At 33.4% G+C, this 15,376-nt stretch overlaps 1 protein-coding gene across 1 annotated transcript; it reads left to right on the plus strand.

Annotated features, from left to right (window-relative positions):
• The first annotated feature begins 241 nt into the window (after positions 1-241).
• LOC128185266 (alcohol dehydrogenase [acceptor]-like) lies at positions 242-14,850 on the plus strand. Its single transcript, XM_052854905.1, has 14 exons — positions 242-281; positions 3,244-3,304; positions 3,750-3,898; positions 4,173-4,381; positions 5,635-5,824; positions 6,272-6,411; positions 7,285-7,368; positions 7,464-7,631; positions 7,817-7,961; positions 9,035-9,183; positions 9,602-9,794; positions 9,982-10,213; positions 10,583-10,712; positions 14,392-14,850. The coding sequence occupies exons 1-14, from the start codon at positions 242-244 to the stop codon at positions 14,779-14,781; spliced, it is 2,280 nt and encodes a 759-aa protein (XP_052710865.1). The 3' UTR covers positions 14,782-14,850.
• The last annotated feature ends 526 nt before the right edge of the window (positions 14,851-15,376 follow it).

Below are 15,376 nucleotides of genomic sequence, written 5' to 3' on the forward strand. Positions count from 1 at the left end.
GTCGTACCCCATTTAACTTTAAATTTGGTGCAATAGTAGGACACAAGCAATCCTAGAATCAATTATGGTTAATATGCAGCCTATATGTCGTTGAGCTCATAACTGTTTGGCAGACAGAGGGTCAAATATAAGCAGACTTCATCAAAATCAGCTACTAGTATTCATGATACATTCTAATTCAATGATGCATTGTTTTATCTAGTTAAGTCGGTTTAAATTCATCCCATCAATCCAAGTTAATATGGATCTCATTCGAAGTTTTAAAAATGATGTTCATTGCAGTCTGTGTATATGTAGCTAAACATTTGATAGATATATAATACTGGTGAAATGCTGTCGAGTACATCATTCCAATTACATGTAATAAATAATGTAATCTAATTTTAAAAATGTCTTCTCAAATATCATTATTCTAAAGCTGGTATTTTTTTTTGAAAAGGAACAATTTACATTCGTTAACTATAGCTAAAAGTTATTAATCATAGTTTCAGAAAGCAATCAAGAAATGAATTTAAATTTGCTACTGTACACATGTAAGAATGTATTAAAAAGACTGAATCTTTAGAACCCGGTTAGATTTCGAGGGGGGGGGGTGAATGTGGAGTATAAACACTTATTATTTGAATCATTTATTGTTATTAATTTTAACTTGTCAATGAATACTAATATTTGATCCCAAGGTAGATATATGACCTCTGATCATATCTCAATAAATCATCTGTCAATTATACGAGGTGTAATTTTTTACCAGTTTATAAAAGTTTTTAGACACCCAAATTATATTTTTATTTTAGTAGATCATTCGACAATTAAGGGGGGTGGGGGTTTACAGTTTATATTTGAGTTCGTTTGGGGGTGGGGGTTCCAAGTCATATATTTGACAATTTTTTAATGTAATTTAAAATAAGACAAAGGCATACTACAGTCATGAACATGAATAGTATAGAACAAAATACAAACTAATGTATATATACATAGGAAGTATTACAAAACAAAGATGATTGATCTATACATGTATCTGGGTTCTTAAATTGAAACATATATCATGTACATATTAGATTAATGTTTCTTTGTTCAAGGTATTTCAGATGGTATGTAGGTCATGATCCCAAGTGCTCTTCCTGAAATTATCAAATATCATTAAAACTATTGAGACCCCCACCTTAATCCAAAGATATTATTCCTCCTTAGGTCATGGCGCATCAGATCATTATCAATGTAAGTCATGACCCTAAGGGGTCATCATGACCCCCTTAGAATCAGAAATTGTCAATTATCTTTAAATTATTGATGTTTGATGATCCTATCTCTATTTAATCTTTTTTTTTAAGTCTCCCGAATGAAATTTGGAGACTTATTGTATTTGTACGGTTCTTAATACATGTATTATTATTCTTCGTCTTCTTCTTTCCCGCTCTGAACTTGTTTCTCAGAGATGGCTGAACAGAATTGTACAAAACTCTAGGATATGAGAGGCCTGCATATCTAGTTGTGCACCCTGGTTTGATTTTTCTCATTTTGGGTTAGATAATCACTTTTCGGGGGGGGGGGGGTTCAAAATGGTGTGGGGTCTAACATTGAACCTTGTAGGAAGAATCGTAGACTGTTGTAAATGGTAACTTGAAAAAGGACAAAGATAATAATATAGGGTTTTCATAATCATATATTGACTGTTACTGGCAAGATATAGGGCTTATTAGATCTGACCCCTGGGGTCATCCCCCCCCCTCCCCCGGAATTTGAAATTACCATACATCTCAGAAACTGTTATAATCATGACCCCTAAACCATATATATTCATGTTTCTGATGTCAAGGGGCATCAAATGTTATGTAGGACATGGGCCCTGTGGGTAGTCCTGACCCCCTCAAACAGCAAGTCCCTTAATATCTTCAAAACAGTTGAGATCCCCACCCTTAAACCATATATATTCTTGTTCTTTGTGTCCAGGGGCATCAAACGGTATGTAGGTCATGGGCTCCGGGGGTGGTCATGACCCCCCTCGAACAGGAAGTGCATGAATATCTCGAAAACGGTTGAGATCCCCACCCCTTAACCATATATATTCTTGATCCTTAAAGGGCATCAAAAGATATGCAAGTAATGGGCCTCGGGGTTAAATTTAATTTTTCAAAACCGTAATGCACATCTATAGAACAGTTCCTATCATATCCCAAGATATGATGCGTCTATCCATTAAATCATAAAAGGAGTTCTAGGATCTATGTTTTTTTGAAGTGATAAACGTCTATTTTCTGCTACTTTTTGACTCCCTGGATGAAATTTAAATTTTTAAAATCTTACTGCACATCTATAGAACAGTCCCTATCATATCCCAAGATATGATGTGTCTATCCATTAAATCATAAGAGGAGCTCTTGGATCTATGGGGTTTTTTTTATTGATAAACGTCTATTTTCTGCTTCTTTTTTACTCCCTCGATGAAATTTAAATTTATAAAACCTTATTGCACATCTATAGGACAGCCCCAATTATACCCCAAGAGATGACGTAGCTACTCCAAAAGTTGTAAGAGGAGTTCTTGGAACCATACTTTTTTTGCAAAAAACGTCAATTTTTGTTGCCCACTGAGCTCCTTCATAAAAAAAAAATTCTGGAACCTGATCACACTTCAATATGACACCCCCAATCATATTCTAGAAGATCATTTGACTAGTGCCCAAAAAATGACGTTTTTGAAACCAGTTTTTTGTTTTAAAAAAATCGTCATTTTTCAGCCAATAAATGACCCCCAGGACAAAATTGAAAATTCCGAAACCTATTGCGCATCTATAGGGTACCCTAAAACATATTCCAAGAGATGATTTGTCTACTGTTGAAAATGTAGGAGTTCGAGGAAGAAGGTTTTTTGTGAAAAAAAACGTCATTTTTTACCAATTATTTGAACCCAGGACTAACAGGAGAGTTTTTGAAACCTTTTTACAAAACAACATGATACCCCAAATCAAACTCCAAGAGTTTAGTTTGCTGATTTATAGGATGTAAGAGCAGTTTGAGAAAGTAAAACGTGACAGACGGACGGACGGAGGGACGGAACAGGGTAACAACAATATACCCGAACTTTCTTTAGAAAGTGCGGGTATAATAATCGTTTTAAGTGTTTATCACAGTGCACATTTGTAAATCTTAGATTATTACGTTATCAACGGTTTACAGATAAGAAATATACATGTACAAACGCGTTGTTAATTATAGTTAACAGTCAATAAACCTACATTTTAGACCGTGAAGCTATATCTAGCTTATTTACAAATTATTTTGTTAGTGATAAGGAAGATAGGTGGTCAACAGGATACCCATTATATATCTTACATTTGTCAAATATAATGATTTGTTAAGGGTCCTCCACACACCTGGGAAAAGTTCTGCCTAAGTTCTGTCTTCTAAATAATTTATGGATAGGGAATTTTAGCATGCGTTCGACTTGAAAATGACTCAAAAAATCTCACTTTTTGGGGAAAATATCAACTTTTTAAATTTTACCGCTGTTCATGAAAATAAAAACCCCTGCAGTATTCGAACGTATGAAACATTGATTATGATAAGCACAATTTTGTGAAATCAATTTGGCGTGCCATGATTGGAAGTTATTCATCATTAAAAAGGTAAGCGTTATAAATGTTGACCTATATTTTATTTTGTAATACGTTTAATCAAAGGTTATTGAGGAGTTTTAATAATACAAAATAAATATAAAACATTTATGATTAGAATTTTTTCACTTTTAGTGATCGGTTTGCTAGAGGGCGATGTGGAGGCTTGATTTGCAGCGCTTTGGTGGTGATATTGGCATTCGTTGTTTACTTGTGCATTTACATCATTTTCCCAAATAAAGAAACATTTGTCCCGATAAAAGGTTCATACGACTACGTGATAGGTAATTCTTTAATCTTGTTCATTAAACTTATTTAGTTTTCCGTTATTTTAAAAGTTTCTTGTTAGGATAAAATTTCTGCTGAAATAAAGACTGATTGCATACTAGAATCACATGTAGCAACATATTTCTTAACTGAAGCAGTAAGTGGCAGGAAAAATGAATTTGTTTGTAATAAATCTTAATAATCATACATATTTCCAAAGATTTTTGTTGCTAAGAAGAAAATAATTATACTAATTTTTTTAATTATTTGGATATGTTTTTAATTTCGTAGTTGGAGCAGGAACAGCTGGGTGCGTCCTCGCCAACAGACTTTCAGAAGACCCCCTGTCATCCATACTTCTCATCGAAGCAGGAGATTCCGTTCATGATGATAAACTAATGCAAATACCACTAGCAGTTGTATTTGCGAATTCAAGCAAATACGACTGGAAATTCATCACTGTTCCCCAGAAGAATTCTTTCTTAGGATCAAGAGACAAAGTATTAGTTTTAATTGATATCAAGATCTCTTGCATATTAAAAGTATCAACCGCGATAGTCCGCCATTTTGAAATATTCTGAACAAGATCTACATCTTGTTAGTGGAGATTTCAACTAGTGCAAATAATGCTACATCTGGGGTTTTTAATATAGATTTTGACTCGATACATAATTTTATTCAATTCAATAATGTTTAAGTCATTCTAATTCTAGAACTCATTCGATCAAATATACTGAGCAATGGTCCTTTTTAACAGGATATTTGTTACGCTTCACAAGGGTAGTAATTAGTAATTATATGATTTACTTTGGAATTTTATAATAACGCAGCTTTTCAATAAAATAAGTCACTAGCGCATTTCTGCATTGAATTGAAGAAGTATGGAATTAAATTACAAAGGTATATGTAGATGAAACAATTATATATCTCGGTAAACAGGTTTCTGCAATTTCGCTTCTAAATCTAAATAACTCCCAACCACCGTTTATTAGCTTTTTTTTCTTGAAGTCAACACTACATTGATGTGTTGAGTGCTAATGTCATCATAAGACATTACACGATCCATTTGTAATCACTCTACCTTGAGAACATGTTTGAAGTTTTAATCATTTATTCTCCGCATTCAATAATAAAACTTGAATTCAAAACGCATTAATTACTGCATAGAATCGTGCCATAAAAATGTAATGAAAATGGCAGTCAAGCCTCAACTTAACTCATTGTATCTTAAGCACAAAATATTGTTAGTATTGATTTTTTGAAAAAACAATTCAAATATTATATATGTTTTGACAGAAAACCCCAAATAAATGCAAGTTGTTTCATATTCAAGTAATACTAGATATTTGAGATAATTTGGGATTATATATATCCATTATTCCATACAGCAATGGCAACGTCATTGATTACAGCGGAATTTGGCATGCTTTCATTAAATGAGCGGCAAATACCCTACTAATCGAATGCCACGAACCTTATTTTAGGTCCTTAGCAAAGATGCCATTCTTTATTGGTGTTTTATGCAATTTGTGTGGTTTGGATAAACTAACACAGCGTGATTATCCCCCTTACTTTTCAGGCTCAGTAATTTAATGATATCACTAGACAAATGAAACGGAAATTTACCCACAAACTAAATGTTGGACATATTCATGTTAAAATAATATCTTCAAAACAATTACAGGGTTTTGATAATATAATAGAAATTTTCCAAATGTGGATCAATGACCTGTTGATACATGTATTTTCACAGAGGGGTACTTTGTCCAGTGGTCGAGTGCTAGGGGGCTCAGGTTCTATAAACTACATGCATCACATACGGGGTAGTCGCCATGACTTCGATGCCTGGGAAAAGGAAGGTGCAACAGGATGGAGTTATAAGGATGTATTGCCGTATTTCATTAAATCTGAGGATGTTCAAATACCAGAATTGAAAGACTCACGTAAGAAGAAAATTGTTTCATGAAACGAAAAACTTGCTTTCCTGTGCTTATTTATAATGTTATCTAAATTATCAGCTCTTATGAATCAATTGGCGCAGTTGTATTGTTGGGTTTGTTTTAAATATTGACAGACCTTGAAATGAGAAAGAAGGATGGTTGATTTTTGTTTGTGTTTAAGCACCTGAATAATTTGACATCCATTTGTATCTGATAGCGTAGATCATGAACAGTTTGCTAGACACGCAAACAAAAGAAAAACTATTTTAAAAATAACTAAACTAATACCCTTACTATCTAGCATTCAAAAAACCAAAATTTGATAGAAAATACAATGAATAGTGTCTGGCTGATATGCACTTAGATACCTTAAATAAAACTGGTTCAATTTTTGCTGCATTTGTATTTTGTATTGAATAAAAAGTGAAAAAATATAAATAACTTTTACAGCCTACCGCGGTGTAGGCGGGCTCTTGACTGTCAGTTCGGGGACTGCAACAACAATGACTGACGTTTACCAACGAGGATATGAGGAGTTGGGATATTCCAAGGTGGACTGTAATGGAGAAACACAAACAGGTAAACCAAATGAATGAAGAATCATTTGTTCACAATATACCTCAGGATCTCAACTGGGTGTTGCAAATGTAAAAAAAGGCACACAATAATAAATACTTGCAACTTCTAATAATATTCAAAATTGAATTCAGAAACAGGTTTAACAAGGGCACTGCAAAGCGTAGCATCCCCTCGCAAAAGAAAATAATGTGCGGGGAAATGCATGATTTAGAATAAACATGCAATTGAAAGGACCAAATATTATTCTAGCGAAAACACACCACAAACGTGTTAAACTTTAGTAATATAGTTTTATAAATTCACTTTATCTAGTGACATACATTACGCATCTAGACAATCAGTGTAAGCAAAATTTAAGTTTCATATTGAAAATGAAACGTAGCTAAGATCTGGCGATTTATAGTCTGCTCTATGAGAAAATTCGAGTAAACATGGGGTAGTTTAAACCCCAATATTTTAAAATGGGGACGTATCTTCAGCAATTCACATTAAATGAATTCCAGGTTAATCGTGTTCTTCTCTAAGTAATTTGCTTAATATACTAGTAGCCCGAAATTCTGCTCAGACGGCTGCTTGTTTTACAAAATATCAAGTTGTTGATCTCAAATGTTTATTTTCACAAACCGGAAGTCGTACATTAAATTTCTTAGCGTTTAAATTTAAATGATATTTTAAGCAATATATTACATAATTCATTGAAAATAAATACGGTTTGTCCTTCAAAATGTTTATGAAGTGTACGAAGTTTGATAAACATGCATGCGAGGGTTTTTTATAATCTTGCTAAAAGGGCTGAAATGGGCACACACACGCACAGCAGCGATGCTATATCCCCTTCACAACAAGTTGCGCGTGGGGATAAAAAGGTATAAACATTTATGTAGAGATGGAGCACCGCCAAAGCGTTCTTAGATCCTGCAGCGGATCGCCCAAACCTTCACGTGTCAACAAATACATACGTCACCAAGGTAATTTTTAATGAGTAGAGAAGAAATGAGCTTTAGTCAATGGGAATTCGATGCATAAATCAAACCTCTATTTACCCAAACAGCAGAAACTTTAGATTTTGGTAGATAAAAACAAGGCTGTTGGAGTTGAAGTTATACGAAATCAAACAACATACCGGATGATGGCACGAAAGGAAGTTATTCTGTCTGCCGGAGGTATCAAAAGTCCTCAAATTCTAATGATGTCTGGCATTGGACCACAAGCGCATCTGCAATCAAAAGGAGTAAGGAGAAAACATTTTATAACATGAAAATATAAAAATAAAGGCAAACATCATTCGATACCAATCTGTATTTTAAAATGTGAGAACAACTTATTATTTTAATAATTATAATACAGGGTATTCTTTTTAAGCCTTTTTAAGCCTTTTTTATAGAAAAAGAATCATGTTACTTCTTCTCTTTATAGATAAATGTTGTGAAAGATTTGCCTGTAGGACAAAACTTGGAAAACCATGTAATGGTACCGATTTCTTTCAAAGATAACAGCTCGTCGGCGTATAACTGCTCTGAATTTGATGATCATCTAAAGCAATACATTGCTAATAAATCAGGTAGAAAATATTTTATACAAAATTGAATCAACTAGACACGATCTCGTTGCGAGCAACGAGGAGATCTTCCGTTCGATTATTAGAAGGACATATGACATCAATGACTTTGATTTTCGACAACAAAACATGATACGGAAAAAGGAGTCAAGTACTAATGCTTTTTTTGTATTGCTTTTTATAACTTCTCTTACATTGTTTTTTTAAATACTTGCATTTCTTCCAATTAAGATAGAAAAGATTAAACTTGTTTACCTCTGGTCTATAACATTTCACAAAATATCCCTCAGTAAACGGCTACAGAGTTTAGGGCCATTTGGTCCCCTTATTTGAGAAACAAACCCCTCTTTCTTGATATCAAATGAAAGGTCTTGTAAATATAAACTTGTTTTTTACATTACATGTGTTAACAAAATATTTTTCAAAAAGAGATAACAAAGAAAACCATGAAAAATTACGATGTTTTTTCAGTCTCAATTTTCGGGACTAGGCGAGCTTTATTGCCTTTTGAGCATGACAAATATAAATGCCAAATAGCACATCTACAGTCACTTGTTAACAATCCCTGAAATTTTGAACTCAATATCTTTTACCGTTAAGGAGGAGATCCCTGGACAAGCCGACCCTCTGAAAATCGCTAAAACGTCATTATCTCAAGAACAGAAATGACGTCATCAAAATAAAAAAAATGTATATTAAGTTTGTATAAATATCTATTAGATCTGAAAGTTTCATGAAAATCGGCCATTTTTGAGAAATCGCCTGCACACATATTGTAAGAAAAAAAATAATAATAGGGGAAAAGAAACCGAACGAAAACAATAACGTCTTCTGTTGGAAAACGGAAGACCTTAATAATAATAGGGAAAAAGAAACCGTACGAAAACAATAAGGTCTTCCGTTGGAAACGGAAGACCTTTTTAATTAGATTAAAAACATTTTCTTGATGATTAAATATATTTGAGCTATCAAAACTAGCATACTTTTATCGCAATGTCTATAGTACCTAAATAAAAACAAAAAATAACATGTCATTGATTTTCAGTTACCTAAAATGAATTTTAATTACTCTACAGGGCCTTTCAGTAAAACTCATTTGGAGGCAGGTGCATTTCTAGCAGAAGAGGATAACCTACCCCCGTTCACTCAAATAACATTTCATAGTCTCAATTCTTTTCCTTTCTTTCTGATAGCCTTTCCAAACATTTTTGAAAAGAATCAAGAGGTACGTTTAAAATTGTAAAATATATGTATTTTAATTCATACGTTTTACATCATACGAGTACGCAAATCCAAAAAGACAAATCATTACCCTAATTTTTGGTGTGTTCTGAATATCAGTTCGAGTCATGGGGAAAAGGAAAGGTGCTTGTATATTAACACTTTACTCTAAACATCACCTACATTTGATACATATTGTCTATATATTTAGATGGGTTTTTTTTAAATATTTATTTATCATCAAAAATATTATCAAACAGGTCGGCCTTTTAACAAATACATTTGTGTCATAGTGGAAGGCAATTCATGCATCCAACATCCGAATTTACTCGTCAACAAAATTCATCATTGAACCATAATAAACAAGAATTTTCTGCAAGTTGGTAAATTTACAAGTATTTATCAGATGCATGTTATTTAAGACAAAGGACACAATGAAGCAATCTTGCAGTGAAGCGATGAACAACGCTGGGAATTCCTTTATGTCATTCGTTGTGCTTCTACATCCAAAGAGTCGGGGAACAATTCAACTGCAGAGTAGTGATCCCTTAGATCCGCCTCTCATAGACCCTAACTACTTGGATCACCCTTATGACCTTAAGGCGCTATTGAAAGGTAATAAAACAGTTTGAGAACAATGGAGACAGTGAAATCCAAGTTCATTATACTGAAATCAAGTCATGATGGCGATATCGAATATATATGATGAAAATATATACTAATATATAATTTTCAAGATCAATATCAGTAATAATAATTAACAAAGTTTACAAAGACTAAGGCTTTATTTTGGGTTTTATAGGAATAAACCACGTTCTTAAACTGGCAGAGACAAAAGCATTCCAAACTATTGGTGCCTCGCCATTAGACCCTTATCAGGAGCATCTTCCTGCCTGTCAAGAACTGCCTTATCCCTCAGAGGAGTACTGGGTCTGTAGAATCAAGTATTACACGCAAACAATGTTTCATCCAACATCCACTTGCAAAATGGGGGCGTCAGACGACCCCAAGGCAGTTGTTGATCCACAGCTTAGGTCTGTAATATATGTAAATCTAAACATTACAGGGTTGTCTATTAGACCCAGGAGGCGGGGAATTCCCCCACCTATGATGCCTTAATTACCCGGCTATTTCTGCATTTCAAACACAATGTAGCTATATGCAAGACCCCCAGACCACCTTCTACTTTTTCATTTCCTCCTTCTACTTCAATTTTTAGAGACAACCCTGCATTATTATTATTATTATTACTGATTCAGATTATAATGAATTTTATTTTGAAAGAATATTATAATCTTATTATATAATATGATATAAAGACAAAGTCATTTTTGTCTTTAAAAGTATAACTTTTAGATCAAAACGAATGCAAATGTTTTGTTATGTCTTTTTCGTATTTTTAGAGTAAAGGGGATAGAGAATTTAAGAGTGGTTGACGCTTCTGTCATGCGCTCTGCTCCTTCTGGAACAACAAACGCTCCAACGATCATGATCGCTGAGAAGGCAGCAGACATGATTCGAGGAAAGGATACTGTTAAACATATTCGAAAAGTGACAGATAAACTCTTTGTTTAAAAAATAAAAGTTGTTTTGCTTAAAAAAAAAATAAAGAATTTATTGCAATTTACATTTTGGAACTTTAAGATCATCAATTATGTTATGAAAAATAAGAATACCTTTTTGCGAAGAAAATAGCGAAACTTGATATTGCATTCCATTGTGAATACTTATGTAATTTCATCATTGATATATTTGATATAAATAGTTTTATTTTGATTAAAAGATTTGTAATTCTTATCAAAAGTGGTGATAAACAATAACTTACAAAACTGTGAAAATGTATTGAACAACTTAAAAAATTGACAGTGTATAGAACTACAATAATTATTGCGAAACTTTAGACAAGAAAAATAAAAGTGAAATATTATTGTTAGATAATATGTTTTATGGCCTCATTGTATCGTAACCATCTATTTTTATCACAGAATAAATTTTTAGAATCTGGTTTATATAAGTTGTTTTTCACCTGAGGGTCCATTATATTTATTTTTTAAATACTTGTGCCTGTATCTTGTCAACAACCAATGAAATTGCAGGACTGTAATCACGTGAAAGTCAATTTTGTTATTACCCTGGACGTTTTTATGTAAACAGAGAGATTATTTGTGTGTAAATTAACCCTCCCTCCACCATCCACATTACACCCACCTAAATGTTTTATATATGCGACCTAAAATTTTACATTGTTTTGGTTTTCAAAATGGTAAAATGTTTTGTATATGCCAACTTAATTTTTACGTTGTTTTGGTTTTTCATATGACAGGGAGATCCCCCTGCCAATGCTATAGACTAGTTTGTATATATGTTACCTTGGGATCTCCATTCTTCTGAATGTGTATTCATCAATGATGATTATGCCTTACTTAGTCTTTAGGGAGATCCCGCTGCCTGTCTGGAATTAGGTGCTCAATAAGTCTCTTTATATTTATCTGGGATCTCCCTAGTAGTTAAGGTAGTTTATTTGTAGTTAGTTGTTTATCTTCGTCATTAATAAATGATAATATTCACCAAATCATGACTTGAAGTGTTTTAAAAAAGAAAAAATTAACAAAGCTGCAGGACCAAGATGGAACTGGTTTCCACACATTTCGAAAATAAGAAATATGGAGGACATAAAACTACTTCAGTAAAAACCGACAACCTTAATTAAATTGCGAGTAATCCAAACATATAAAAATTTAAACAATAAACCCTTAAATAGTTATTAAAATACGTGTCACTAATTAGCAACCATTTACGAAAAAAATGAATTTTAAAATAATATTAACTAAGCTAACAAAATATTGGCAAAAGTTGCCCTTTTTACTTCCTTTTAAAGCACCTCGAGATAAAGTGACATATTTAAACACACAATAAGATAATCTTCTCTGGTTGACAAAAGATATTCACTAACCTTACATTTTGCAGCCACACACTGCATCAATAGGATATAACCAAGTAACCTTCCAAAATTTTACTCTGCACGGCCCTGCAAGACAAAGAACAGAAATTGATAATATACGAGGGTCAATCAAAAAATACGAAGACTTTTGTCAAAGCTATGTTACTTAACGTCATCATTACTAAATTTTGAAGACAGAATTTAGCAATAGTTTGAAACAATTTGCAAGAAAAAAGTTAATTAATTCCTATATTTCTAAGATTTATTTAGAATGTAAACCTGCAAAAATGAGGTCACGGCGCATGGTCAAAATTTGTGTTATGTCAACAATAAACCATATAATGTTGAAAGTAATATCTCTAGAAATTGGGCTTAAAACCAAATAAGATTGAAACCTCAAATTAATTATACTTATGGTATTCTATGAACCAAATAATGACGGTATAAATTGTTTTGTCGAACATATATAAGTAACTAAAGACAGATAGTCCTCTTTAGAATTGACTAAACTTCGACATCGCCGGACGTCACGGCGCAGCGAGAAGTACAAACAGAATGGATTTAACTCAGGAAAAAGCCGATACAAGCTGTGCAAAATGCTCAATTGTACAATAAATAAGTCAAAAATTATTTGCAAGTTTGTGTAATAAATTTTGTGGGGGTGGTGATAAGTGTATTTTGAATATAAAACAGTCCGAAAGAGAGTAGAATATCTGGAAATATTTGGTCAAAATTATAAGTAACGTCAACCGACTGTAAACTAAGAGATACACGGTTAGAAAATGAAAACTTTGAAGAACACTCATGACATACAAATATGTAAAGTGGTTCAGTGCCATTTTAAATTATAAGAAAAAAGGCAGAAAAGACTAAGCGTGATATTAAGATGGGGTATATCTATGAAATGTGCGTGTTTAATCTTGACGTCATGTTTTGAACGTTACCGTGCGCCGTGGTGACTAAACATGTTGTTTTTAAAAAGGGGTAATAAAAATTAGGTTTCGGCAGAGGATATTTTATGTGTCAAATAATAAGTATGTAGAATCAGCAATTTTCTTCGATTATTTACATAATACAATGTAATTATATAATAAAAGGTTTGATCTTAAAGCTGTTTAAAATTTCAGAATGGTTCATGTTCTTTGATGTTGTTCTTAACATTCTTATATAGACTTATATGAGAAATGCACAATTTGTATCAGTTTAACGTTGATACTGATGTTGTACATGTACATAAACACCTGTATTGTAAAAGTTTACATTTGACACACTGAATCATCAACTTTACGAACAATACCTTAGCCACATAGTTACGTAAACTAAATTATAGATATGAGGAAAAACCATATTAGTTACTGTGGAAACAGTGTAATTCGTGGTGGTTCAATTTTCGTGGTATTTGTGGGTAACCAATCCCCACGAATTGACAACCTCGACGAAAACAAATCGTGAAATAGTTGGTTTTCTTACCGAAACTGAAAACCGACACATCCATAGAATTATATCCCTTATCAACGAAAATTGCCCCTCCCCCCGAATTTAAATGAGTCCACAGTATATTCATATTTGACGTATACCAGAACAACAAAATGTACTATTCCTGATACATCAATCTTGTCGCTTGTGTAGACACAGCATGTATTGTTTATAATTGTTTTGTCTTATTGCGTCGACACATCTGTTGAAACTCAAAGTCACGACATTTATAAGTGTAAACTCTGTGAAAATTATCTAGTAGAGTGTAAACGTTTGCACAATAGTTCAATAGTACTTGTCTAAACTCGTCTCTCGGTAACTAGTTTTTAAAAGTATGTACAGTGTGCATGCAAGCTACTTGCAAGCAAGATGTTTCAACCAATCGACTCAAAAAAACCATAAAACACCTCTCAATCGACTAAAGCTAATTGAAACTTGGCTGATAAGTTTTAGTATATATTCTGGGGACTTCGATGTCTGAATCATAATACATTTTTATAGAGCGAACAATGAAGACTCTTATATTCTTGTTCGTTGGCCTTTTATACAAGAGCGGAGGTAAAATCGTTGGACAACAAAAACTTATTCCTTCATAAAGTTTTATTCATTTGGTAAAATATCTTGTTTGACAAAAGCATTCTGACCTATTATAACGTATTATATTCTGACATTGAAATTTGTCATTTACTGACCACCGTTTAATTTTCAGATTCTTACAAGACTTTACAGTGTGTGGAGAAAAACAGAGGACCGCCCACTGTAGCTTTTTATGTCTACATGTCACGAACTTTTAAGGCTCTCTCCATAGGACAACCGTTCCGCTTCGATGCTGTGGAAACAAATCTTGGAAATGGATACGACAGAAAAACTGGCTTTTTCACCGCCCCATCCGATGGTGTGTATGCATTTTCGTGGACCATTCACGCCGCTGGTACACATCATGCTGGCTCTAAAGGCCACTTTGGGGAAATGGCGGCAGTGCTGACTCAAAACGGGGTCGTTAAAGGGTCTATTTATGCAGATACAGAAAAACATTATGATGACGCATCGTCGACAGGGTTTGTGATTTTGGCCGCTTCGAAGGGAGACAAGTTTCAAATTATCTGTCCAATGGCCGGCCAAGGTGCCTTTTTTAGCACCCGTAGCAATGGGAAGACATCCTTTTCGGGATATCGCATTGCATAACATGTAATTGCTTTGTGAGTACGTTACCAGGGGAGATATGTCCTGATGATGCAATAAAAGTAAATCGTATTTGTTTGTTTTTTGGTGTTTTCATATCGTATGTTTTAGTAATAACGTATAAGCATGCCGTCACTATTTACAAGGCATTGCTGTGTAGCGTTCTACTCCCGGTGGGAGTTAGCAAACTTGTGGGTTTCCCACACCCATAAATTAACCTCATTTGATAATAAATAAATGAACAAGTCAGGATTTACAATATAACAATAAATTATTCAGGATGAAATGGTCATATGATATAATGATGAAAAAGTCACACAAACTTCCATAGTCAAAATCCTCCCACATCCCATAAATAAAAATACTACACATATACAAATAATTATTAATAAGAAGCTACTTACATGTATTTAAAGCCATACAAATATTCTCTTTCCCATTTTCCCAATGATGGGCCTCGAGTTTCCTACTATTATGTAATAACCCTAAATGGAACCTCCCACTTCACGTATGGTATTCCCATAAGGTATTGGAATCCCACAAGGTATTGGGTATCCAACAGGGGTATCGCAGCTTTATAATATAATATCTTAAATAA

This window comes from Crassostrea angulata, chromosome 5, assembly GCF_025612915.1.
Source record: "Crassostrea angulata isolate pt1a10 chromosome 5, ASM2561291v2, whole genome shotgun sequence".
NCBI lineage: Eukaryota > Metazoa > Mollusca > Bivalvia > Ostreida > Ostreidae > Magallana > Magallana angulata.